The sequence below is a fragment of the Mesitornis unicolor genome, unplaced genomic scaffold (assembly GCF_000695765.1).
Source record: "Mesitornis unicolor isolate BGI_N332 unplaced genomic scaffold, ASM69576v1 scaffold20252, whole genome shotgun sequence".
In the NCBI taxonomy this organism is placed as follows: Eukaryota; Metazoa; Chordata; class Aves; order Mesitornithiformes; family Mesitornithidae; genus Mesitornis; species Mesitornis unicolor.
The window spans coordinates 64360-89458 of record NW_010170069.1 but is presented as its reverse complement, the minus strand read 5'-3'; the positions used below and the strand labels follow the sequence as shown (position 1 = coordinate 89458).

Sequence of the window (25099 nt, the reverse complement as noted above, 5' to 3'; positions counted from 1 at the left end):
GATTTGTAATCACTGATCTGAAAGGTAATTACAACCAGTGCCACAGAGCTCTTCCTTCATGCAAGAGAACAGATGTTCAGCCAATCGTATGGCAACACTGATGCAGTTTTATAACATAAGAAGTTTCCAGACAAGCTCTGTAACTTACCTGTCCTTTTGGCTGTGTTGTCTCCCCTGTGCACAAGTGACCCAAACAGGGCTTCCTTCCCGCAGGACGATCTCTGTGTGGACAAGCGCCCGGCAGCCGCGTCAGCACGCTGCCATTGCCCTTTACTTGCTGACAAGTTATTTGTCGATAGCGAAATCCATTGCCACAAGATGCAGAGCACTCAGACCATGGACTAGTTACCCACCTAGGGATGCAGAGACAAATTTATAGCAACTATGAAAGCACTGTAAGCTTGCTGGTAGTTTGCAGCCATCCGTTTGCAAATAAAAATCAAAGAACCTGTCATTGCAAGTTTTGGGCATGAGAAAAGGTAGAATCAGCTTTTTCAGTTGTTAAATCAGTTCTTATAAATTTAGTAAAAAACCCCCAAACTTCCAAGATAATTGTGGCTCAGTAAGTGCTCATAGAAGTTAACCTTTTGGGTAATGAGCAGTGTATATCAGAAAAACCCTACAGACCCTGCTGGATTTAACATTTCTGAAGGTAAGACAACATACTTTCCCGTAAGTCATGAAATGAATGGTACTGATTTAGATACTACTAAGGTCGCAGGTGTCACAACTCATCCTAATTTATTACATCAAGATCTTGCTGGATAATGGCTCAAACAGAACATGTTATTTATTGATTAGAAGTTGCAAAGATTTAGTCTGTCTTGGCAGCTGGGAACAATACTGGCAAAGCAGCAGGTGGAAATACAATTTATTTGACTTGATCTTTTCATAAATCTAAGCTAGAAATACAGAATGTGACTATGTGTAGCAAAACTGTGACAACAGGAAAAATAGTCTAGTCTCTTTAACAATTATTTCATTTTCTTACTGTCAAACTGTTTATATCCATTCAAGGAAGATTAATCTTTCACAATCTGGACTCTTGTCTTTTTCTCTCTTTAAAAGCTCAAGTACTTCTGCAAACATTTGGTGCAGCGCATGCACAGCAAGTCAGCAAGGCCCAAATTTGGCAAACACTTAAAGCACAACTACATGTTTAAACCCTTATATTTGCTTAGCTGTACTTCTACGCTGTGCTGGAGAGAAGTGATTAAACACATGCAAAATAATGTTAATAATAAGGGCCCATGACACTGCTTGTACATCTAAAGCCTTTATAATTCTATGGACAATTTCTAAAAAGTTGCTTTGGGATGAGAAGACCATCCCAAAATCAGTAAGTGGGAAGGTGGAAAGAGAAGTCTGAATATTTTCACTTCCCTCCCAGGTCAGTAATCACAGAGAAAGGGGAGAAGCTGGAGGCACTAGGAACCAGACACAAGGCTATTTTCTAGGCATCTGGGATGCTCTTCCCATATAGAAAGTGTGGAATACTTCATTAAAGAAAAACAATTTGCACGTTAGGATACATGTATAATTCAAGGTAGAGTTAATGATGTTAGCACACACACAACTCCCTTCCACCGGTACATACATCAAGCCAAATTAAAAGCAAAATCAATCTTAGCATTTTAATAATAGAGAATTTAGGTCCCAGTCTGTTTAGCCATACGAAATAACTGTTGGTTTTTCGTGGTGAATACTCTGGGTCCAGTGATAATCAGATTGATAAGTCATGCACTGCAGTCCTCTGAAAAGGACTTGCTCAGGGGAACACTGAACCCTTCTCTTCTCCTCCTAACTCTGTCATCTGCTCTCAATGGCTGGATTTTAAGAGGGAAACCTACATCTGAATCTGTGTGTTTCAAACTATTAGTTCTATTTCAGTATTTTTCCACTGGCAAAAAGTTTGCTTGTTATGGGCTGGCTGGAGTTCAGGCTCACAATTTAAGATGATCTGTTTTTTTGGCTGCTAATAATGAAATATAAACAAATTTCTCCTGATATTTATCTGTTGCTATGTTTTCTGTATTTAGAACGGAGTTTAGAACATACTGGCAAGATGCACTCCCACAATGTCAGTTAAGGTCTTAACACCTCTCCGAACATTTTCCAGTGGGGGACAACTCCAAAACGTGCGCATGACTTCTCACCCCTCATGGATTTGTACATAGCTAACAGGGATGGCCAATCCTTTTAAGCAACGGAAAGCACTTGTTTTGAGGATGCCTGTGGGATTTCCTGCTAAAAACCTAAAGCAATGCCTTGCTGAGCTGGAATGCTCAGTGCAACTCAAGAAGTCTACATAGTAAGGATTTTGGTGTTTGGAATCCAATGTTGTGGTCTACTTGCTTGGGATATAAAGATTTTCTGTCCCAAAGTCATAAGGTATTCCAGTTGATCAGGCCAGAAAATTGGCAGGGAAGCTCATGCAAGGAGCGTGACACTGTGGTGAGGGACATTAGAGACAAATGAGGCATTCCACAGTAAATGTCCTACTCAGAGCTCTGCTGGCAGGGGAGGAGAGGAGGTGGACACAAATTCCACTGACGAGTATCCTGGCTCTACTAAAAATAATGACTTTTCTCTCAAGGCACTGGCACAGACTCAACAGAACCAGCACATCACAAGTGGTTTGCAAGGTGTTAGTGTGGTAGCAGCAAGACCTGCCACTGCAGCATGGAGACTTGCACAGGATCTCATTTACTCAGTTGAATCAAGTGTTTTCCTACTTGCTTGTGATCCATTTTCACATGTCGTATGTTTTAGGGTTCATGATGAAATAAACCCCACACTTCAGACTTAGAATATAAATGCAGAAACCTGTTCAGGAGGTTGCGTGCACATTTTAATATACATAGAGCACATGGAAATAGAGCAGAAAGGAGTTTACCTGGCAGGGCAGTCATCTGTGTTGCATGACTGGTAAATAATCCCTGGCTTTTGCAGCTCTCTGCATAATGATTCATTTACTCTCTGTTTCTCTGCATTCAGGCACTGCAGCCTTCTGGAGCGGGTTCCTGAACTCCCACAGCTCGCAGAGCAAGTACTCCACTCAGCATATTCCCACTTGTAATCTAAGAAATGTAATGAAAGTAGCATGAGAGAGGCACTATACATTACAAGTGTGTCACATTTTAATTGATCTGGCAGCATTTTCTGTAAGCTAGACAGATACCACATTCTCTGTAGAAAACCAAACATTTCAGCGTTGTTGAGAGGGGCCAATAAGCCAGAGTAGAATTGAGTTCTACTCAGCTTCCCCTCAAGTTCAGCCCTTACATATGAGCATGAAGTTCTCTAGAAGGCAAATGGGATCAGCACATGTGCACATGAAGGGCAGAACCTGGCTCACAGTAGGAACTGATGAACTTCTTTTAAAATTTTCATAACATTTTTATACAATGACCATTAAAAAGAGGAAACTGTAAATCAGGCTCCCTAGGTTTCCTGCTGTTCTACAGTTTATTCTGAAGAAAACTCATCTTACTCCAGACACTTCACATAATTTCAGGTTTAGGAGAATCCTGTACTAAACTACAGAAGAGTATTTAATGCATAAATAATTCATCGCTGAGGCATCTGGCAAGATGAAAAGGGAATTTGTTTTAAAGAGCATTTTATATTAAAAATCGATCCCCTCTAACAATTACTACCTTTATATTTAGTCTCAATTCCACACTTACCCCTTCCCCCACAATCTTTTTTTTTGACACTTGGTAAAAGATGAAGTACTATGCAATGTTGACAGATTTTTATGTGATCACAGAAGGAGTCAGATTTTTCTGTAATAACCAAGAATAATTGATAGCTACCAGCTGTGTCCACAGGCTCACTCTTCCAGCACATAATGAATTCTTTAACTTATTGTTTTTCAATGATTCCTTATTACTTCTGGGTTTCTTAAAATAATACAAAAGGGCCTTTCTCAAAGTAGAAATAGTTAAATTTACTGACTGCAACTATGATGGAGGGACTATATTGTTTGTTTAACTAGGATGACACTGCTCAGAAGTGCCCCCAATATGCCTACCGTGCAAAAACCACCATAGGTGATTTTTCAGTCTTACAAATGCATGGGTATTTCAGTTATTAAAAGTCTACATAAGCAACAATCAGAGTTAAACCTTGCAACTAGAAAATGCAATCTCCCTAGAATACTGACCAGCTTGACTGAAAAGGGTATTGGGCAACCAAAAGGCAGTCCAGCTAAAGACTACAGGTGGATAATTCAATACGTGGGTAGACCTGTTCAGAAAGTCTATCTTCAATGAGATCTATATTAGGACCAAGCCCACAGTGCAGGGGATTTGCAAGATCTGATCTTACAGCTTGAGTCCTTTGCACATAAACAGTAAACCAAATCACATTGATAGGATAATAGATAAGTCACATACAGAAACTTTCCATTTCAGGAGACACTTGTTTTTAAACCTGATTCGCATTCCCTGGGTATTGACTGGTTAGAGATTTTTTTTTTCCAAGCTGTCAAATGGAGTTTGGTGCTTTGCTGCAAGACTCTTAGTAGGATCTAAGTTCCTAATTCTCTTTTTAAAAATGCAATTACGATGTAAATAATTTTGAAAGCACTTTAATTATTTACAAGCTTTATAAAATGTTTGCCTGATTTAAATTAGGAAGACACTGAATCAGGGAACATTCTGTCAGCTACACAGGTAAGAAATGAGAACGCCCACATGATATCTGGATACACATTCATTCCCATATTGAACTCTGAGTATGGACACTGTCTATTGACTTAAATGGGACTACTCACATATGTGAAGTTAAACATGTATATATTAATTACTTTCTATGTATAAAAGCTGGTTAGGTTTCAGGAAAGTCTTTACAGAGTTAAAGAAAATATTTTAAAAATTGAAGAATTTGTCATATAATTTTCAACAAACCTTCCTTCTTGACATTTACCCAAACTGACATTGGTTTTGCACTAGCTGAAGTCCAACATTGGAAGCGTCCAGCAAATTGACTGGAGTTGGTGTTCACCTCTAGGATACGACCCCCAACCAGGGTTCGGTATTCCAAGGTCTTAACTTCCTCCATTGGCCTGTCTCCAAACAGCCAGTGAACTGTATTTCTGTAGCTGGGCAGCACTGGGCAACCTAAAAATCAATAGCATTTTAGCAGGCTTTTCTAAGCACACTGAAATACTTGTGAATAAGTATATAAGATTGTGTAATTATATATATAAAAGACCTTAACAGACTACATAAAAACAAGAGTTTTCATATATTCACTGAAGGCCAAGCTATGGCCCAAAACCCTGACTGCCCCTTGAGGGTTATCAGCTGTATAAGCTAATGTGTACTTACCACAGTTCTTTGTATTTTCCCTTTCACTAAGTTCTTATAAAATTAATTTCTATATGAACGAAGTGGGTGGGAGGAACAATTATTTAAATGGAGCAAAGATTTCATCCCAGACTCTACAATGTGCAAAAACAGGTTTGAACTGAAAGAGTTTCTGCCTGGTTTGGAGAGGAGTCATGAACACATTCAATGAAATTGCTGCATTTTCACTCCACAGGCACAAGCAGGGATAGAAACAGAGGCATTCATTTAGACAGAAAAACAGAAGAGCAGTTCTAGAGCCCAGCTGAATCCTCTCCCATTGCTTTCAAACGAAGCTCAATTGCACAACTTCAGCCTCATGGCGAGTCATACCTAGTCAAGGCCTAAAGGGTTGCCTTTTAAAACATTTTTTAAAAGCTGAATAAAAAGCCCCCACAATTGTCTGTCTTACTCTGAGACTCCCTCCCTGATTACAGGAAGCTGAGATGGTTAAGAAATCCAGAAGGCCACTAAACCCAGACTCTTAGGAATTACAGCCACTTTTTCTATGAGACCCTCTCCATTTTAATGAATTAATAAATAAGATAATTTAAATGAAAAAGACAGAAATGCAGAAAAGACAACATACCTATTCTTAGAGGATCTCCAGGTACCACACTGACATTTGTACCAATTCCAGATGCCATTAGGACACGCTTTCTTCTGTTTCCCTTTGATAACAGAGTGTTATTCTCTAGATATCTTTGGTCTGTAACACAATGCATAGGATTGCTTCTTAGCAAGAATTAAATCAAGATGCTAAAAAAATGGTACCAAAATATTCAACATGCTAGTTATGAAGCTGAAGGATAAAAGCGCTTTGGAATTCTTTAGGATCAACCTCATTTATGCAGTTAAATTGTCTAACAAATATACTTCAGATATGTAAACAAGGAATTTTATTTATTAGAAAAATAAGCCTGTAACACTTAGTGTAAAAACAAGATCTACAGGATGTATGATTTCTTTCCTGTTTCTCATTACAATGTTACCTATTATTTCTTTATCAGTCATTTACACACAGAAATTTTGAGAAAAATAGTTCTCTCAGTAAAATCAGGCTGGTTCCTGGATGGAATTACGACAAAGTGCTACAACAGAAAAAAAAGAAGAAAATTTCTTAAAATCTCATTATGCATAAAGATAGCATAATGTATGCAGAGTCATATGCCCATCACTACAGCAATTCCTCCTTTTTATCGTATGCCAGACAGAATAACTGCCAAAAACGTGGGCAATCTGTCAGTAACACACAGTTCTTGCCACTTAGTCAAAATTTCTGTTTTAATAAATGTGCATAATATCTATACCCATTCAGTACTGTTTAAATCCTTTGTTACATTCTAACTTCCGTGGGTCATTTTACGTTGGTCTAACGTTTTCCCTCAGCATGCAATATCTGTTCAAAGCCTCCTGATTATCTGAGTGAACACCGGGAGAAAAAGTCTCCCCAGAGCCACAGTGTGGCCAGTCCTGCACGGGCAGAAGGGCAGTTGCCTCGTCAGTCCTTAGGAACTTGGATCTGAAAGGCTGCACAGGTTTTGCACCACTGATCGACTTCTCCCGGTCAGGCAGTAATCGCCGTAGCAAAGTTCAAAAGGCTGACATGAGGTTGCTTTGGGTGACACTGAGTCAGTGCAATCTGCAAGTCCTGACACCCGAAGTCCTCCCATTCATTGCAGTTTTGCACAGCCAAAACAATCGCAGAATTCGGCCCTCTCCTATGCACTAAAGATTTATTTAAACTAATGTCATGCGACCAAGAATAGAAACGATGTTCAGAGCAATCTTCCCAGTCACATCATTGTAATAATATTCCTCTCTGGAACACCAGAAGTTTTGATGTAGTCTGGGAAAAATGAAACCAAGAAGGGAGCTACACTCATCCTCACACAGAGACTCCCATTGTGTCTTTGGTACGTCTTCCTTGGCCAACAGATCCAAACATCTACAACCTGCCCCTCACACGTGTGCCTAAGAAAGCAAGCTTTGTAGCAGCATTGGCCATGTATAACTGCATTGTACCTGGTACAGCAAAATGGTGAGAAAGTTAAATCTCTGGAGTTCAATGATCCATTTACTGGAGCTATTTGCAAGGCGTGATTGTATTCGACAGTATTAAACTATTCAACTACTTACAATAGAGTCATTTAAATAGAGTTTCTCTTTACATTTCCTATTCTGAGAGTTAGCAGTTCATATTCAGAATTCTTTTGTTTTCCCTATCTCAGTTTTATTGGCTTCTATAATTTAAATACAAAACAAAAAAACCCAAACCAACCCCCAAACTGCCTTTGCTTTCATTTCACTGCATTTCCCTGCAGATCTTTTGAATAACACATGTCTGCCCCGTTTCCCTAGATAAAAGCACTGGAAACAATATAATATGACAGTGGATTTAGTTTCTAATGTGTCTGCTGGCTTAACGGCGGATATTTGCTGCCTGGAAGCAAGAAGATAGAACAACTTTTGAAGAAAACACAGGTCAAACCATCAGTACCTAGACTCACTATTACAAGAAACACAAAAGAGAGGACAGATTCCAGAGAGTCAGATGCAATCAAAATTTCTAAGCTCATAATGAAGTGTTAAATATCCTCCCCAACTATTTTATTGGTTAAATTTCATAATCAATGTGGCTCACTGTTATCAGTAAGGAATTCTCATTTAGCGCTTACCAGTTACGTGGAGAACAGATGCGGCTTCAGCTTTTCCGAGAGCATTAGTTGCTCTGCAAGTGTATGTTCCTGCATCTTCATAGGAAACACTCTTCAGAAATAAAGAGCCATTCAAACCCAAGAAAGAACTGCTTTGCAGAATGTCTGTCTTCTTAAACCATGTTACGTTTGGTTGGGGAACACCTTCAAAATGTAAATAATTAAATCATTAATTGTGAGAAATAAACCAGAGGTTTTATATAGCTAACTGCTACCATAACATCCAAGAATTTTAAGTTCCTTTGCCATCTCACAGGTAGCATGAAGCAAATTAATGACATTGCAGCAGAACAAGTACTTTTTCCACTAACAACAAAACTTCTCAGTGAGCTCTATTAATAATTCAGCATCCCACTGAGATTAAAGGTTAAACATTTTAAGGCAAGCTCATAGAACAACTTTAAAAACTCCTACCAGTCCTACAAAGGCAATGTGCTCATGTATTGCTGAAAGATGTGAGACCATTATCCCAGATCAGGTTCAACTAATGTAAAGATCTGCACAGCATCTCTGCATTCAACCTGCATCTCAGTATATATGAAGCAAGGAATGAATATTCAATTTCTAATTAACAATAAATAAATTTTTAAAAATAAATGAAGGCGAAATATTCCTCTTGGAGAGAAACAGGATATATTTATCAATTAGACTAGAAAATACACGTGGCTAATTTCTGCCAACAAAGCTCTTGAAAACGTCTCCAAGCAGCAGATGTCATATGTACAACTTGTAACAATGCAGCACGAAGGAAAAGGAACAGAAAGAGCTGTTAATGACTAAACGAAGGGCTCAGCTGTTAAGCAATCTCATTTACCATGTTACTGAAAGCCAAAGGTCTATCATCATTCCTACTGTAAAGCTTGAACTCTGAGAAACTCAGCATTTGGAAATAACTTCTCATTCTGAATTTTAATCAATTACTTTGGAGATTAATTAGATTATTTTTCCACCTGCACAGTACCACCTCTGTGGGAAGACGTCTACTGTTGTTTTATTTTCCTCAAACATTTACCTTTAAAAGGTAAATTTGCAAGTTGGCAAATCAGACACTTCATTGCCTGTGCTCTGGTGGAGCTGCTGCAGCAGAAGGGCTCTTTCAAAGCTCCAGGGTCGCAGATAAATCACAGGGTGAGTCTGGCACACAGAGGTGCACAAGGGTGCAGGACACAAGTCAGAGCAATTAAACTCTCTTTCACCTGAGCTCTGTTTTCTCTAAAGGTCTGATCAGTGCTCACCGAAGACTACCAAAATGGGTTCTGCTATAGAAGCCGACCTGAACGTGGGACATTGGAAGTCTCGGCCATACTGAATGCTAATTCAGCCTCCTCTCTTCACAGATCGTTGTGCAGTATTACCTTACAGATGATGTCTTCATGATGTGGAATAGCCTTTAGGAACAACTTTAACATTTCAATCACTGGCTTAGCACTTCCAATGCACACCTCAAGTTTTTCCTTTACTGTAATAGGAACCAGACATATTTTTTGGAACCTGCTATTTCACTGAAGGAAAAATCTCCCCCACCATTTTGTCCAGAAAGACAGCACAGAGAAACACGCTTCTGCATAATCACAGACTTTATTCTAGACAATTTAGCAACCATTCAGTGCTTTGTGTTTTACTGAATAAAACCAAGTACGGATCTGCAGAGTGCTCAAGGGTCGAAAAGACCAAGCTGTTTTTCAAATTTCCAGAAGAAGCTTTATGCCACTTCAAAAAATCCTTCTGGAATTAGGATGAGGTCTTCTTTAAAGGGTCTTTTTTCCATTTTACCCCAGCTTTCTGGCTACAGTGTATAATTCTCAGACATATTTTTCCTTTACAGTGTACTTTCCACGGCCATTCAGGCAAATATACTTACTATACAAATGGGCTGAGGAGGTGCTGTGAGGATGCTGAGCTGTTTAAACTAAGGCCTAGAGGTTTGCAGCCAGACAACCCTCACTGGCACCAAGATCCTGCAGACCAATCAGAGCCAAAAATAAGCCAGAAGCAGCACGGTTTAGATGGGACTGAAGTCAAAAGATTTAAAGTCAAAACCCACAGAACACAAAAATGTTTGAAAAGGTTCAAATTTAAGCTTTTAACCTGAGCCTCTACCAAACTTCAGCCCAATATCGGCCCATGATACAGTCCTCCCTCTGCTCTCAACACAGCATTCAGAGCTGTACCTCATTCCTAGGAATTGACTGAAATAAAAATATTTCTTTCTTCCAAACTTGAGTTTATCTCAGAAAAATTGCCATGTCTCTACTCTTTTACCTGTGTCTTATTCAGAGACATGTAAGCCTGGGAGATATTGGACCATCTGCTTAAGAACAACTTGCAGACAAGCTCCTTCTGTGTCCTTTTTCAGGGGCTTTTGGTTAGGTTGCCATTGAGTATTAAGGCAAATCCCCAGCTTGAGCCCTGATCTAAGGAAAAATGAAGATGCTTTTCAGAGAAGAATTCAGGGACCTATTCCAGGCTGGAGTACAGCGTGAAGGGAGGCGAGGAGGCAGGAGAGGAGAAAGGGCAGGACTCTGCACACTCAGCAGTCGGGACATAGCTGTATGCTAGAAATCAGCGGCCTCTAACCCTGCCTTTCTGGGGAATCCAAAACTGGTGAACACAAATGAGATATAAAGCTTTCAGAGTTGCACATTCAGAAAGATGTAGTAGATAATCAGGTCAGAAAAAGTTTTATTGTGTGGTGCTATCCCATCTGCTGATAGACACCCTATAAATGGATTAAAGAAAAAAAGCAGAAGACGAAGACGTCCCTTATAGCCCAGCTCCTTTGCATTCTTTGGTAAAGCACCGCGTACACTTCAAGCTCTTCTGGACACCTTCAGTTTATCTGTATGTTCACATTGCCAGTGAAAATCCTCTTCTGCCGTAACTCTGACGAGAGACATTGCGTTCTTGTGCATACTGTCATTTCTGCAATTCCGATCAGGAGAAATTCTTGCTGTCGGAGGACACGAAAACCCCCTGTTTTTAGGTATGCGTTCAGACTATTAAAAAATAGTCTCTGTGCTTAACAGAGCTTTGCATAAAACTCCTTCACATAACGCAGCACATAGCACAACCCCAGCCTGCAGTCACTGTTTATTCACTTCAGGTGAAAAAATTCCTGTCGTGCAGATTTTCGATGCTTTTCCTTTAGAAATTGGAGTCCATATTTATTAATCCTGAGATAAGATTTCTCTTCCTTACTGGTATGCAGCACTAGACACTGAGTTAATTCTCATCTATCAGCTCCTGTGAGAGAGCAGGCAAAGTATACGATTCCCACATTCCTCATGACAAGACTCTTACAGTAGCACTGTGAAAAGCACCAGTTTTCATACACAGAAACTGCAGGACAGAGCTCAAGCACACCATCAGAATGCAAAAAAAGCTCTTTTTTTTTCCAAGGCAAATAGTTAACACCTAAAACCCGTGCTTTACCCTTTAGCATTTCTATAAACAAAACTTTAAAAGTTTTAAGTACTGTTTTATTACCCAAAGAGAAACTAAACTAAGCAAAACATAAACCAGATAACAAGATGTTGGTGTCTTGTCTTTTTTTTGTCTTTTTTCTTAAAGGTAACAAAAGAAACGGAGATGAAATGATACCTAAGCTTTGGACCATATTTGTAGGACTCCATGGAGGAGCTTGTCCTATGCACAAGGTGGAATTTTACTGTAGACACTTGACTCTTCTTTACATAAAGGCTGATTTACATAATGACTTTACATGGACAAAAATAACATTCGCACTGTCTTCAAGAGCCGTTTCCATTAGAGCCTTGTAGCAAGAAGATTATTAACAGATATTTAAAAGCTAATTACATTGACTTTTAAAGATATTTCCTCCTGACTGCTATCATCTTCCAGTCCCTTTTCTAACTCACAGAAGTTACGACTGTTGTTATTCAACCTTTCTCAGGCAGTTTTAAATGTATCTTATCTTTCACTTTACTGTCCAAATTTAACACATCTACATCAGCTTCTTCTACAGAACAGCTGCCTTTCTGTATCCATCACAAGAGACCAGATCATTCTGGAAATCATCTCCCAGACCTTCTCTTCAGGAAAAAGAGTAAATCTTCCAGTTCGTAATGCTGGAAGGAAGTAATTTCCTATCTATATCCAAGAAAATATTACTTTCAAGCTGTAGAATTCCTGGTTTGATCCCCAGCCAGTACAAAAAGGGGAAGAAGTAAGAGATGGCCTGTGGCCACCTTTGTTTCCTTCATATCCCATCTCCACGCAGATGCAGCCGAGGATGAGCCCAAGGGCATTGACTCACCCAAACTGCCAAAGGGTCAGAATCCCTGAGTGCAATTTAGATCCCAGTGATTCAGAGGAGGATCCATCACTGACATCAGCTAGCAGCAGATTCAGTCATATCCTATGGCTCCAAGTCAGGAAAGCACTTAAGCACTAGCACTTAAATCAACTCCTATTAGAGAATGCAATTAAACACATGCCTAAAATTAAGAACGGCTGTAATTGCCCTTCATGAACAAAGATTCATTTCTGAACTGGGGCTTTCTTAGTCTTAGAAAAACCTTAAAAATCAGAATCTTATTCTTGTAGTGGATCTAAATTGTCTGACGTTAAAAATTTCTACTATAGACCTAAGTGGCTATAAAACTTTAAAATTAGTCTAATCTATTTTTCTGACCTCAAACACAGGTTATTTTCCACTAGCACTGGAGCAGCTCTAAAATACAAAATGTTCCATGAAAAAAGTCATTTTCCACCGTGAGTGGCCCTGGGACAGCAAATGTTATGGAAAAAAACCTCCAGCTCCGGATGGGACTGCGAGACACGTGCTTAAAAAAAAAAGGGTGGGGGGGGGTGGGAAGGAATCCACACTATAGGGTGCCCTTAAAATATTCAGTGTTCAAAAACAAATTTCCTCCAACCTTGAAAGCCCTATGAAATATTACACACCATAAAAATCTTGGCCTACTAACTAGTTGCTCTAAAACATTGGATATGTCTTCAGAAATTTTCCCCCCAGCTATGTAGAATCTCATAAAGTATTCTGTATTTCCCATTCAAGAGCAAGGCAGAACTGTGCTGGCACAAATCACTTCTTGCTGCACTTCGCTCAAAGTTTACCTAACTTTAGAGGCTAAACTCACATGTCATCTTTCAGAGGAAACGATTCTGGGTCAGTAACACAAACAATGAACGTCCCGTTTATTATTTATTCTACACTCACTAACGCCTACAGCGGATGTAGCATAACTTACAATGCAGTTTCTTTGATTGATACATCTTCATGTTTTCTCCAGCAGAAGTCGCAAACTGCCTTTATATTTGTTTGAATTATGCATGAGCAACCAACTTCTAGCGAACCCTAAAAAGCCTAAATGCTGCTACTGAAATTACCTGCATGAATCTTGCTGACTCACCGGGAATAAGTCTTGAACAAAGAGCCAGCATGAGACATTTTGGCACTTGGTGTGATCGTCCAACCTGCCCTCTAATACTGCCCTGTTCTCTCACAATTTTTCAAAGCTATTACCTCTGCCTTTTCCCACCAGCCATGCAACAGCCCCCCTTCCTAGGTGGTAGCAACATCTGGCAGGATTTAGATATACTTACTGACATGTGGTGACCTCCTTAGAGGGGTTCCTGAAGCAAGACCCTTCCCATCCCACCTTCACTACAGCTCTGCCGGGCCCTGTTTAGTACTCTGTCTGTCAGCTCAAAAAGGACTTGATCTTTTTTCCAGCTGCAAAAGTTTAAGGCTAATATTTTTCAAAATCAGGCATTTAAAATAAGGCAACTATATTTAGGCTACTAAATAAGAGGATCTGAGTTAAGTACAAGCTCAGAAATGACTGCTAGACTGAATTCTGTGGTGGACCCCCAACAAAGACTTGGTTGGTGTGCACCAGGGCAGTTCAACAGTTCAGTTCAGCAGTTCAGCACTGCTCTCAGAGACCATTTAGCCCAACTGGGTGGTAATTACACCTTCACTGTACAGAATAGCCATGCTATATCACCAAGGACCCAGACATTTTGGGTCAACAAATAGAAACATACCAAGGGATTTGGAAAATATAATTTCATCAGAAATTAAAGAACTACATGGGAATTAAAGAACTACATTCTTAATCAGACCTGAATTCCACTTAACTCAGCACTTTTTTTTTCCAGTGACGGGCACCTGGAGACGTGTAGGCAAAGAGTACTAAAATCATGGCATTTATTGAATGGCTCTTCCTCAACATATATTCCTATCTTCCAGAACCAGAAGTAGCACTTCAACCATCATGCTTGCTTCCTCTAATACTGCTCTTCTCTCTACCTTTTATAGCACTACTGTATCCTTTCCAAGATGGGATTAGCAAGTTGCAAACAGAATTTACCACAGCTTTAAGCAATGGCCAATTTATATTTTGTATTCTTTTGTCCATTCCTCTGCTGTTAGTTTTGATTTGCCCTTATGGACAGCACCCAGGGAGTGTGCTGGTGTTCCCCCAGAACTAACCGGCACGACTCCACCAGACTTTCTGAGTGGCAGTCACTCAGGTACAGCCACGTGCACACATCTATATTTAAGGTTATTTGTTCTAGATGCATGTTTATTCCACATATATCAATTCTGAATATCCTTTGCCCTCATTTAGCTATTAAATATTATTTGTGTGATCCTGCTACAACAATTTGCAGAGGTTTAGACCTGACTAACCATTATAAATCTTGACCCTTCACAGCTTTAGTCAACAAACACTTCACATTCTTTTTCAGAACTTCTTTATAAAAATGTTGAACATCACAAATCCCAGAACAGAGTCTTGGGGCACCCTACTGGTAAACTTTCTCCACTGTAAAATTTGACCACTACTTCCTTCCGATCATTTAATCGGGTACTAACCAATGAGCTAACCTCTCTTTTATACTATGACAATTTGTTAAACTTTGCCTAGGGAACTTCTTGACAGCTTTTTGCAAATTGAAGTAGGAAGTATCAAGGGAATACCCACCTGCCTGCTGAGCATTCCAAGAACTCAAATAGATTTTTGAAATTAAACCTTTCTCTAACACAATCCATCTTAAACCGTCCTGATTTAGGAATGTGAGGGAAAACCCCTGTCCCAATAAGGAAAGCTGGGAGACAAAGGGAGAAACACACACATCAAAAAAAGTAATGCTGTAAAACATTCCAATTTATGGGTTTTTTTCCCCACAAACTCTGTAGGCTATGTCTACATTAGCAAGTAGTGGAGGGCATCAGAAATGTGCTTGTAAAGAGACACAGTTGGTCTTGAGGTCCCAAAACACACCTAATGGGTGTCTGGGTGAGGGTTGCTTTGGACTACTTGGGGAATCTTGCCTGGAGCCTTGGACTTCCTGCCCATTAGTACTTGGAAGGTAATAGCTACAGTCCCCAGGCACACACTGAGTTATATCCGAAAAGGGTCTGTTTCAGGTTCCCAGACTATGGCAAGATACAAACCAAAGCACAAAATTTAAGCTGTTGAAGTAAATCTTTCAGTTCTTCCTGCCTATGCCTCATCCAAACAAAAACTCTAAGGGAGATGCATTGATCGTAAAAAAGAAGCATAAGATGAAAAGATTTTCCTTTTATTCTACTAATTATGCATAGTGTAATTCCTTCCTCATAAAATAAATCTCTACTTGCCCCTTTAAGCCTTTGAAAACCATTACTAATATCTTTCAGAAAAACACACAAAAAACCTAAAAGAAATGAAGAGCCAGCATTTTATGTATTAAATCGCTATTTTTCTTCACTGAGATGTCATCTAAGGGGTTAAGCATAAAAGACAAAGAACAGCAACAAAGTTACACTTGGAATAGTGCGGGTAAATGAAGGAACAGATGGAAAATCAAATTCTTGATTTATCTGGACTTGTTTCAAGCTCCAATACTGACACCAAGTAGCTGGTCCATCTTTGTGAAACGTATGTGCAAAAAGATGACCCTGATTCAAGGCTTTTGTGTATTTCTCACAATTCTTTTATCAATATGTTACTTTCACAGAGCCAAAATATGAATGAGAATTTGGATGAAGATGGAGTTTCTACTGTTAAAAGCCTGTGTGCCAAGGTATTTCAGAGATGCAATATAACGTATATAGAATAAACAACCTCAGCTCAGTATATTCACTCTCAACAGCAGGTGGCAGGCAATGCACATTTTATACATTTTTAATTATTCCTCCCTATTTTACTTCAACTGAGAACTTTCAAGTTTCACAATAAATGGAGTCTGACAGTTTTAGTTTATTTTAGTAATAATCACAAGACGATCTTTTCTGCAAGTACAATAAATGTTATCCAAGAGTACTTTGAGCAATCAGTATTGATATTTATACCATGTGTGTTGATTGAAAAGCTCTTGGCTGTAAGAATGGAATATGAATCTATCCAGAATGTTATTAATATCTTCTAGCATATGCTCGTGTGGGAGCTATAAAAGTGAGTTTATTATAATTAGTGGAAAAATAGTTTTGTTATAAATTAAAAAGAGAAAGGAAATCGACACTATCTACTTCAGCAGTTTAGTTAGCTTTTCTCACTCTGTTCCTTGATTTTCTTCTATTTATTCAGATACACTCCTCTTTAGCATTTCAAAGTCTTTTTTCAATCTGAATGAGATTTCTGAAAAGCCTTTCAAAAGGACAGAAAGCACCAAATCAGTAACAATGAAAAAAGAAAAGAACTGTACTCAGCTGGCTAGCACTGTGTGTGACTTCCCATTAAAACCATCAAACAAGAGCTGTCCTGTGTGACATGGCCTGAGGAACCCAGAGCCCCTTCACTGGCATATACTCGGTTCTCTTCAGGCCCTGAAGAATTGAAGGGTGATTGTACAGCCATGGGCCAGCCAGCAGAGGAAGCTGGGAAGTGCCTCTTTCCTTAAAACATCACCTCCTCTCTCTCTTCCCAACCGCCCTTGGATCATTGGGGAGGCTGCCCTACTTCCAGCTGAAGGTCGGCTTGATATTGGCATGATATCCGCTCCTTTAGTTTACCATTTTGCATCTGTGTATAATTTTTAAAGGGTTTCAGAATGAAAACATCTGATTAGACCTTACACTGGGAGATACAAAATGTAGAACTCAAGATGCAGATTTATTCACAAAACTATGGCTTGAACAACTAGGTTATACAGCATATAGAAAAAAACCCTCAGAAATTGTTGCAGCCAAGAAATTTAAAAGTAATTTAAGAATTCTGCTAGTGGCATGGCACTGATATTCACACACAGAGACACCTTATTCATTAGATGGTTCTTAAGGAGAACTATTTTGTGGGCTAGCAAGAGTCCAACAGACCAGATGTATCTGCTTGACCTGTCTGGGGAGGAGAAAAGGACTCTTGCAGACTCCCATTGCCCGTTTGTAGGAACTAAACTTCTGGAGTGCATGGAAATATTGTTTTCTGATTCAAAATCTTGCTTGTCTGATAATTCACATGCTTTGTCAGCATTCACAACAAAGTTCTCATCCTACTACACTGCAAATGGACATATTATTGAGTCCCACCCATTAGGCAAACATATTAGCACAAAGCACTATTAAGTTCAATCTCCTAAAGTCAATGTTTTGTTAATTTTCATTAAGGAAAGGAGATCAGAAAAACTCTGCTTATACCATTGCATAAGTTTTTCTGCTTCTAGGCTTAGTGACATTTTAAGACATGCAAGCTCTATTTTATTCACAAACAGTAATACTTGCTTCCTTGGCAATGACAGGAAATAAAGCAATTAGATAAATCATTTTTTAAGTCAACACTGGTGTCTTAGCATAACTAAAGTCTGGCTCAAGAATACACACAATTTTAAAGCATTTGGAAATCTACAGTCCCATGTGAAAATATTAATTTATATTTAAATTGCTAACTGCTTAGCCATCCTAACAATATTAATATTAACAGTGTGACATTAACTCTCTGCTGAATTTGAGATGTAGGTCAGTTATACATAGAGTTGCCAAACTATAGTTGGAAAATATTACTTCATCAAAGAATTAGCCTTGGTGCAGCAGTGAATAGCAGAGCCACATGTCCTAACAGATGTCAGCCTGGCGCCACTATTGTATGCAGAACTATTTGCATACTTATATACATCCATATATTTCTATCACTACTCTGGTTCAGTATCAACACGTTTTTGCGATATGCTCTCCCCCAGTGATATGAATGTGAACAGCACACTGCCTTCTCTCTGCCCCCAGTTGCAATGCTCACTGTTATTAGCACTTTCTCACGTTGTCTCCAACAAGGCATAAAAGGCTGACCCTCGTTTAGTAAATATTTGACAGAATATTACTGCTGTGAGTTAAATCTTACCATTTAAACTTAACAGATAGTAATGACAAGATCAAAACCAAAATATCCACCTTTCTGACAAATGGCTATAAAATAAAATAAAGTGGTGAACTGCTAAATGCATATAGCTTCTGATTAACATTAATGCTGCTCCACAGATGTTGAACTAGAAAATATCTATAAGCTCTCACGGCTCGGCACTTTTCTTTGTTTCCTTACTGCAGCTGCAGACTGATGGCTCTAAAAGGTAAGTTTACTTCACTGTCAGGTTTAAAGTTCTATTAAGCTATGGCTGGAGAGTTCGTTTTCAGTTTTAACAACAGTCTAGACATGTGCATCTCAAATAGGGATAAGGAAAGTTCTCTGATGAGCAAGTCAGCTGGCCATGCTTGCTATTGCAGCAAGACAGTCATTCACTTTGGTGGGCTTTAAGCTCTGTAATGCAGCCTCAGACCACTCCATGGAAAATAAAGTTCTCTTAAAGGAAAGTCTGTTTGAACATGTGCATGTGTGTGTAAACTAAAGTGACAGACAGAAAAGAAATAAGACTAATGTGAGTAACATGTCTGATAAAAAATGACCAGCCATCAATGATTTTTCTGCCTTCACTGCTAATTTCTTCCAAAATGTAAGGTAAAATTCTGATTCCAACATTACAGGGAAATTCAGTGGAGTTCTTGCTTACCTTTCACTGGACATTCAACCATAATATTTGCTCCAGTCCTCGCCATGATTGTGCCTCCAACAACTGCTGAGAGATTGCTGGCTTCCAGATTTGTAACATTTAACATGGAAGACAAGATGACAGGAACCTCTGAAATTAAAGGGATAATCAGTTTTAAAAGCTTTATTTGACTTTTAAATATAGAACCTATGTTTAAAATTCATCATTATTTGGCATACAATGCAGCAGCCAGAAAATACAGGTGGTACAGATACAAGCAGACTCAGTTGATGCCTGCTGTGGTTTTAGAGCAACATCACTACCTTTTAAACCAGAGTTTCACAGATTGCCAACAAAAAAAAACTATTTCACATTGGAGAGGGGATGGATGGAGATATACACACACACACACACACACATATATATATATATATGTATATATATATAAAACACAAACCAAAATACATTCTGTGAATGCTACAGTCTCACCTGCATGCAACAGCAATGATGTTTCCATATCAAAACCAAAGTCATTAACAACCAGGCATCCGTATGTACCGAGCTCCTTTCGAGTAGGATGCCGAATCTGCACTTTTCCAATGGTGTCCAGGATCACCCTGCAGAAAATTCAACGAGAGGCAAAGGTTACCACCCTGGGACAAACCCAGCTGAATCTTCTTGCCACAGTTACAGATGCAGCAGCACAGCACCATTCCAGGCCAGTGCGTGCAGCAACAGCTCTGCCTCCTCCTTGACAACAGAAGGGGAGCACCAGGCGATACACACATGGGAGATTCCTCAGCCCTTTGGAGGACAGCGAGTTTGCTACTACAAACCAGAATCCCTCGGGAACAACAGCATGAATAAATCAGACTACCACAATTAAAAGTATTCGGCTTGGCAAGAAATCTGTCTCTCCAGAGTAAGCATGGTTTTCATCAAGATTGAGGAGTTTGTGAATGTATGGTCTAATCTGTCTTCCAGATTACTGTAGTGTTTTGTTGGGGTTTTTTGTTTGGGGTTTTTCTGTTATTCGGTAGTGGTTAGGGGTTTTTTGATTGTTTGTTTGTTTTGTTAGGTTGGGTTGTTTCTTTCGGGTTTTTTAATTATTATAATTAAACCTAGTCTTCTACCAAAACCCCATAGATGTCTTGAATAACTTGCCTGCCATCAGAGGGGCAAGATACGAGAGAGAGCATCACAGGCTGGGGAAAAGGCCGAAAACAGCACCCTGGGCTTTTCCCCCTTGTTACCTTTCTCAGCAGTAAGTTACATGAGTTGCACCATAGAGTTAAGTCCAAAAAAACTGTAGCTCTGCCATTCTCCCACACTGAGTACACTTAGAAAAGTAGGAGATACAAAAAAACATATTAAAAGCAGTTGTGTGTCAACAAAACAAGCCCTCTCATGCGTGGCTCAAGTATGGCCTTCTTTCACAAACCCAACAGAGAAACAGCGTGTTTACCTCCTCACATTCTTTTCAGGTGTAGTACTATTAATGTTGGTGGCTTTTGAGCACACACACACATATATACAAACTCTGTGTAAGAAACCTTACTTTAAAAAAATAGGAAAGAAACCTACTTTGCCAATGTATCCCTTACGTGCAGGGATATCAGTCTGGGCTAAAATGAAGGCAATTTATGAAAGTAGACGTTAATAATCAAACAGATACTCATGAATAAACAAAACAGCATCGTGTCCAAGAAATGAAAGTACCACTTGCAACGAATTAATGGGAAATTATGCGTATTTCACAAAATAAACATAACTCACAGGACCTACATGGTTCCAAAAACATTTTCACTTTAACAAATGACTTAGTTTTGGTGTCTTTGCTTTAATTGATAGCCCTGCAGAAGTATATTTTTCTTGGCAGGGCCGTTAATCAGTTAAGTATGTTGAGAAATATCCAAAAGCACCTTTATCATTTCAGAATCGTTTTTTTCATTACTCGAGAGCTAGCTTTAATTCCAAGAGGCTCACACAAGAAGTTAATGTTCATATTATCAGGTGAGCTTCTAATTTATCAGCAATGAAGTAAAAGTATTTGCTCAGTCTTGAGCAAATATAACACACACTTGCTGTACTTGTTCTTCAGGTACAGTTCTCAAATGCAATGGTAATACAGGTTCTTTATTATTCTGTATTTCACTGTCCTCAACAGAAATATTTGTAAATTTTAAATTATTGGAAAAAAAATTCCATAAAAGCTCATTCTTTCTTTTTAAATGGGAGTTATGCAGCTACAGCTATACATTAAGATTTACTGTTTTGAAGGACGGTGATGGCAGCAGCGATATTTTCCCTCTTTAAAATAAGTGAGAACTAAGATAACTTTTCATCTATGCTATGGCAGAAGTTTTTAATGTTCCCACTGTATTTGGTATATGAACAAATCCAATAGGCTTCTTCATGTGAGTATAAATCTGTTCATTTTCTGATGCAACTTAAATGATTAAGGCAGATCACAAAACACACAGTCAGGACATCAGAAACACCTCACCTAGTAAAAGAAGTCAATCCTCCCACATAACACTGTGGAAATGGGTATATGTTTGGGTGTTGGTAAAGCCAAACATGAGATACACTTGAAGGAAAAAAAAATACTTGAATAAAAAAATAGAAGGCCCAGTGGTCATGCTCATCTCATTTTTACAACAGTGTGTTTTCATATTGCACAGCAGGGTGGATTTTTACAGTTGATACCAACAGAATAAATCTTTATAAAATAAAACATATTTACTTACTTCTCAGAAGCTTTTAATGTCTCGCCATCTTTTGTCCAAGTATATTTCACTTCACTAATACCAGCTGTTTCACACAGTAGATTGACAGCCTGGGTATTCTTGGTCAGAAAAACTGTATTTCCAATTCGCACAGTTAGTGTTTTGTTGAAGAAAACGCGAGGAATTTCCTTTTGCCTCATAATAACTGGAACCTTCTGGTCAAACATTAACTTATCAACAGTTTTGGTGCTGAAACGTTCAGATTCATTAGGTGATTTGCCTGTGAGTTTTGAGGCCAGTTTCTCATCCTGGGTCCCCTTCCATTTTTCAGTAGTTGTTTGTGGAGGCCTCGATAATTCAGCAACTAACTGATAAATGACCTGGGATGCCAGGTCATCACTGACTTCTCCAGTTTCAATGAGCTGACTCATATTCCTTATCAGCTCTTCAAACTGCGCGGTGTCCATGCTGTAGGCGCCTTGGAGAACTGCTGCCTCCAGGCGTTTATTCTTGAACTCTCGAGAGCTGAAGTCTTCCGCTGAATTACTCCCCAAGGTTTCAAGTTTTCGCAGAAATGGCTGATCATTTACTTGCCTGTCGCCCAGGTACAGCTCATTCTTCTTACTCCACATTTGCCACATTTTGCTCATTTTATGCCATTTGGCCCCAAAGCTGTTGGCCTCGTTGTGATCTGCGTTACTGGTCTCACTGGCAAGTTTTCTGAGACTGGGTGGTTCTATCAATCTGTTGTCAGTACCAATGAGCTTGAGTACAAATGTTTCATGCACAGGGCCTGCAATACACCGGTACACACCGATATCAGTAGCTTCAAGACTATGTATTTTCAGCGAGCCTGACTTAGTAATGCCAAGCCTTTTAGAGGTTTGTAAGTGTTGTCCATCTTTCTCCCACTGGATAAGTGATTTCTGGAACCTTCGTACAGGGCACTTAATTACAACAGAAGTTTTTGGAAGTAAGTAGGCTCGGCTTCCTATGGTAAAATTAATGCGCTTCTCTTGTCTTGTTTGAATATAGACTCGGTGAATACTGACAATCTGAGGTCCATGAGCAGAATACTTTTCTGGAAGCTTTGGTTTAATCTCTGAAAGAAAACAAAGTGTTGAAAAGCATCTAATAATTGGCACTCATGCTTACAAAATCTGCTTTTCACAGACTGCTTGACAGAGCTTTTCCTGACTTTGTTCAAGTCAGATTGCAACATGCTGAGCTTTTATCTGAGTCACAAAAATGCAAAAATATGAACAATGTGAAACCATAACATTCCTTTGCTCCAGCCAAGAATTCTATTGCTTCTTCCCCAAGTTTCCTAACAATAAAAAGATACAGGCAACATATACCTATATGAAGGACATCGATGGTGCACACAAACATAACTGTATATATATGTATATTACATAATATATGCATTTATATTATATACAATCCTATTATGGTTACATTTCTTATGTATTTCCTATTGCTGCTTCAGAAAGGCTAGGCATAATGGGAATGGAAAAAGTGAAACAAAAAATTTGAACACATTATCACTTTCCCCACATTTGAGCACACTGTTGAGTGCAGAATGACCTAAATAAAACAAAACCTATCCAGAAAGCAAGGCTCCCCTTGACTCTTATTTAAATTGTTGGCTGGCCATGCTGGTTGTCTGACTGAGGCAAGCCAAATTGACAGCAACACATAGGAGGTGAAAGAAACAGTCAATGAAGACACAGCACATGCAAGAAGCGAAGCCACCCTGTAATCATTGGCTGAGGGTAATTTCTTTGGGTTGAAAGACAAGTTGCTCACAGTGTTGTGCCAAGAAAGTAAGGAGGGGAAGGAGGAAAGAGAGAAATAAATCAAAATTTTGAGAGCTTGAATACAGTAATCAGAGGAACTGACAAAAGCAGACAATAACTGCATAAAGCTTCATGCAGACTCGGTACGGAGACACTGGGTATTATGAAGCTCCTCCTGTGTTGCTATGCAGGCGCTTGGATGCCGAAAGGTTTCTAGGGAGCAGCCTGACTGAATACCACCACAGGCAGGCTGTCCCAGCAGCGCCTGGGAGGGCACACTGGAGACTACACGAGAACACTGCAGTGTTTCGGATACCACTGTGCTGACTCACTGCTGGCAACTACTGTGCCCCACTTTGATGGGTAGAACTAATCTGACTGAGAGAGCACCAGGTAGGCGAGAAACAAAGTGCTGCAGGAGATGTAGAGCACCCCTGAGTCTGTTCCATGCAAGACGAAATTGGCCAGCTGGGCAGAGTCAGGAAACACTCTGCATTGGTGCTAGAAAATAATCCAATCGTGTTTGGTGACCCAGCCTTTTGGTATGTGTCAGAGAAAAAGCTCAGAGGCTGCAGAATGAGTTGATGAGCCAGGAAATGGACACACAATTCAAAATGCCTGTCAGCATGTCCAAATCTGAAACCATTACTACTATTACACTTGGTAGGTACATAAATAAAATTACAATTACACTGATGGCACACAAATAATATTGGAAAAACTGCATGCTGCTTATATACATATGCTTCAAATATGCTGTGAAGAAATAGGTGAAAAGCTAAATGCTTCAAGCATTCAATAAGTGTGTACACTATATGAACTACACCCTAGAGTGCATTCTTATACTTATAAAACAAAATGGTTATTTTCAATGTTTTGGGTAATGAGTTCAGACCTGTGGGGATATCATGGTTTCATAATTACACAGCTTTTAAATCGGTATTCATTATCCAGATACATTGTTCCCGCAACCACTTCACGTGGTACAACAAATAAACCACTTTAGGCACTCAGTTTACTAAAATTGTTGAAGTAGCGTCCTGTTTTTAATAAGTTACTGGGCCCCAAATATTTATTTTTAGGGAAGTGTTCCAGTATGAAATCTTCCATTTCCAAAATCCAACTTACAGACACAGTAAGTGTAACATTAAACACACAAATTAAAATACTTTAGGCTGTGCTCTGTTTACACTAGTTATTCCAACATGGAATTAAACCCAGTGTATACTTATAAATATGTTAACAAGTCTCATCCATTTCATTTTTTAAAAAAGAAAGACCACTAACTCTCATTAGCAGCTCAACACTAAAGGGTGTGTATATTTTTACTGGTGACTGGTGAGCAAGGCTAGGAGTGAAACAAAGTTCAGAGTTGTGGATGGCAGGCCATATAAATATATAAGGTCATATAAATATATGAGGCCACATAAGTTTGCACTTTCTAGATCCTTAGTATCATCCAATCTTGCAGCTGCTGAGGTAATAGACTGTTTGGGAGAGGTTTTTTCTACAAGGTAAATCTTGCTTAAGGAGCAGATCACTCTGGAGCCATT

General features: G+C 39.1%; 1 protein-coding gene across 1 annotated transcript in view; it reads right to left on the bottom strand.

Moving 5' to 3' along the window:
• Positions 1-148: 148 nt before the first annotated feature.
• Positions 149-25099, bottom strand: part of ADAMTSL3 (ADAMTS-like 3) — a gene marked incomplete at both ends in the record, with an annotated part of 86245 nt that continues 61294 nt past the window's right edge. The window contains 8 exons of the mRNA XM_010179581.1: positions 149-353; positions 2897-3080; positions 4914-5126; positions 5944-6063; positions 8033-8215; positions 19040-19168; positions 19508-19635; positions 21769-22849. Coding sequence (XP_010177883.1) covers positions 149-353; positions 2897-3080; positions 4914-5126; positions 5944-6063; positions 8033-8215; positions 19040-19168; positions 19508-19635; positions 21769-22849 — 2243 coding nt within the window. The remainder of the gene's footprint in view (positions 354-2896; positions 3081-4913; positions 5127-5943; positions 6064-8032; positions 8216-19039; positions 19169-19507; positions 19636-21768; positions 22850-25099) is intronic.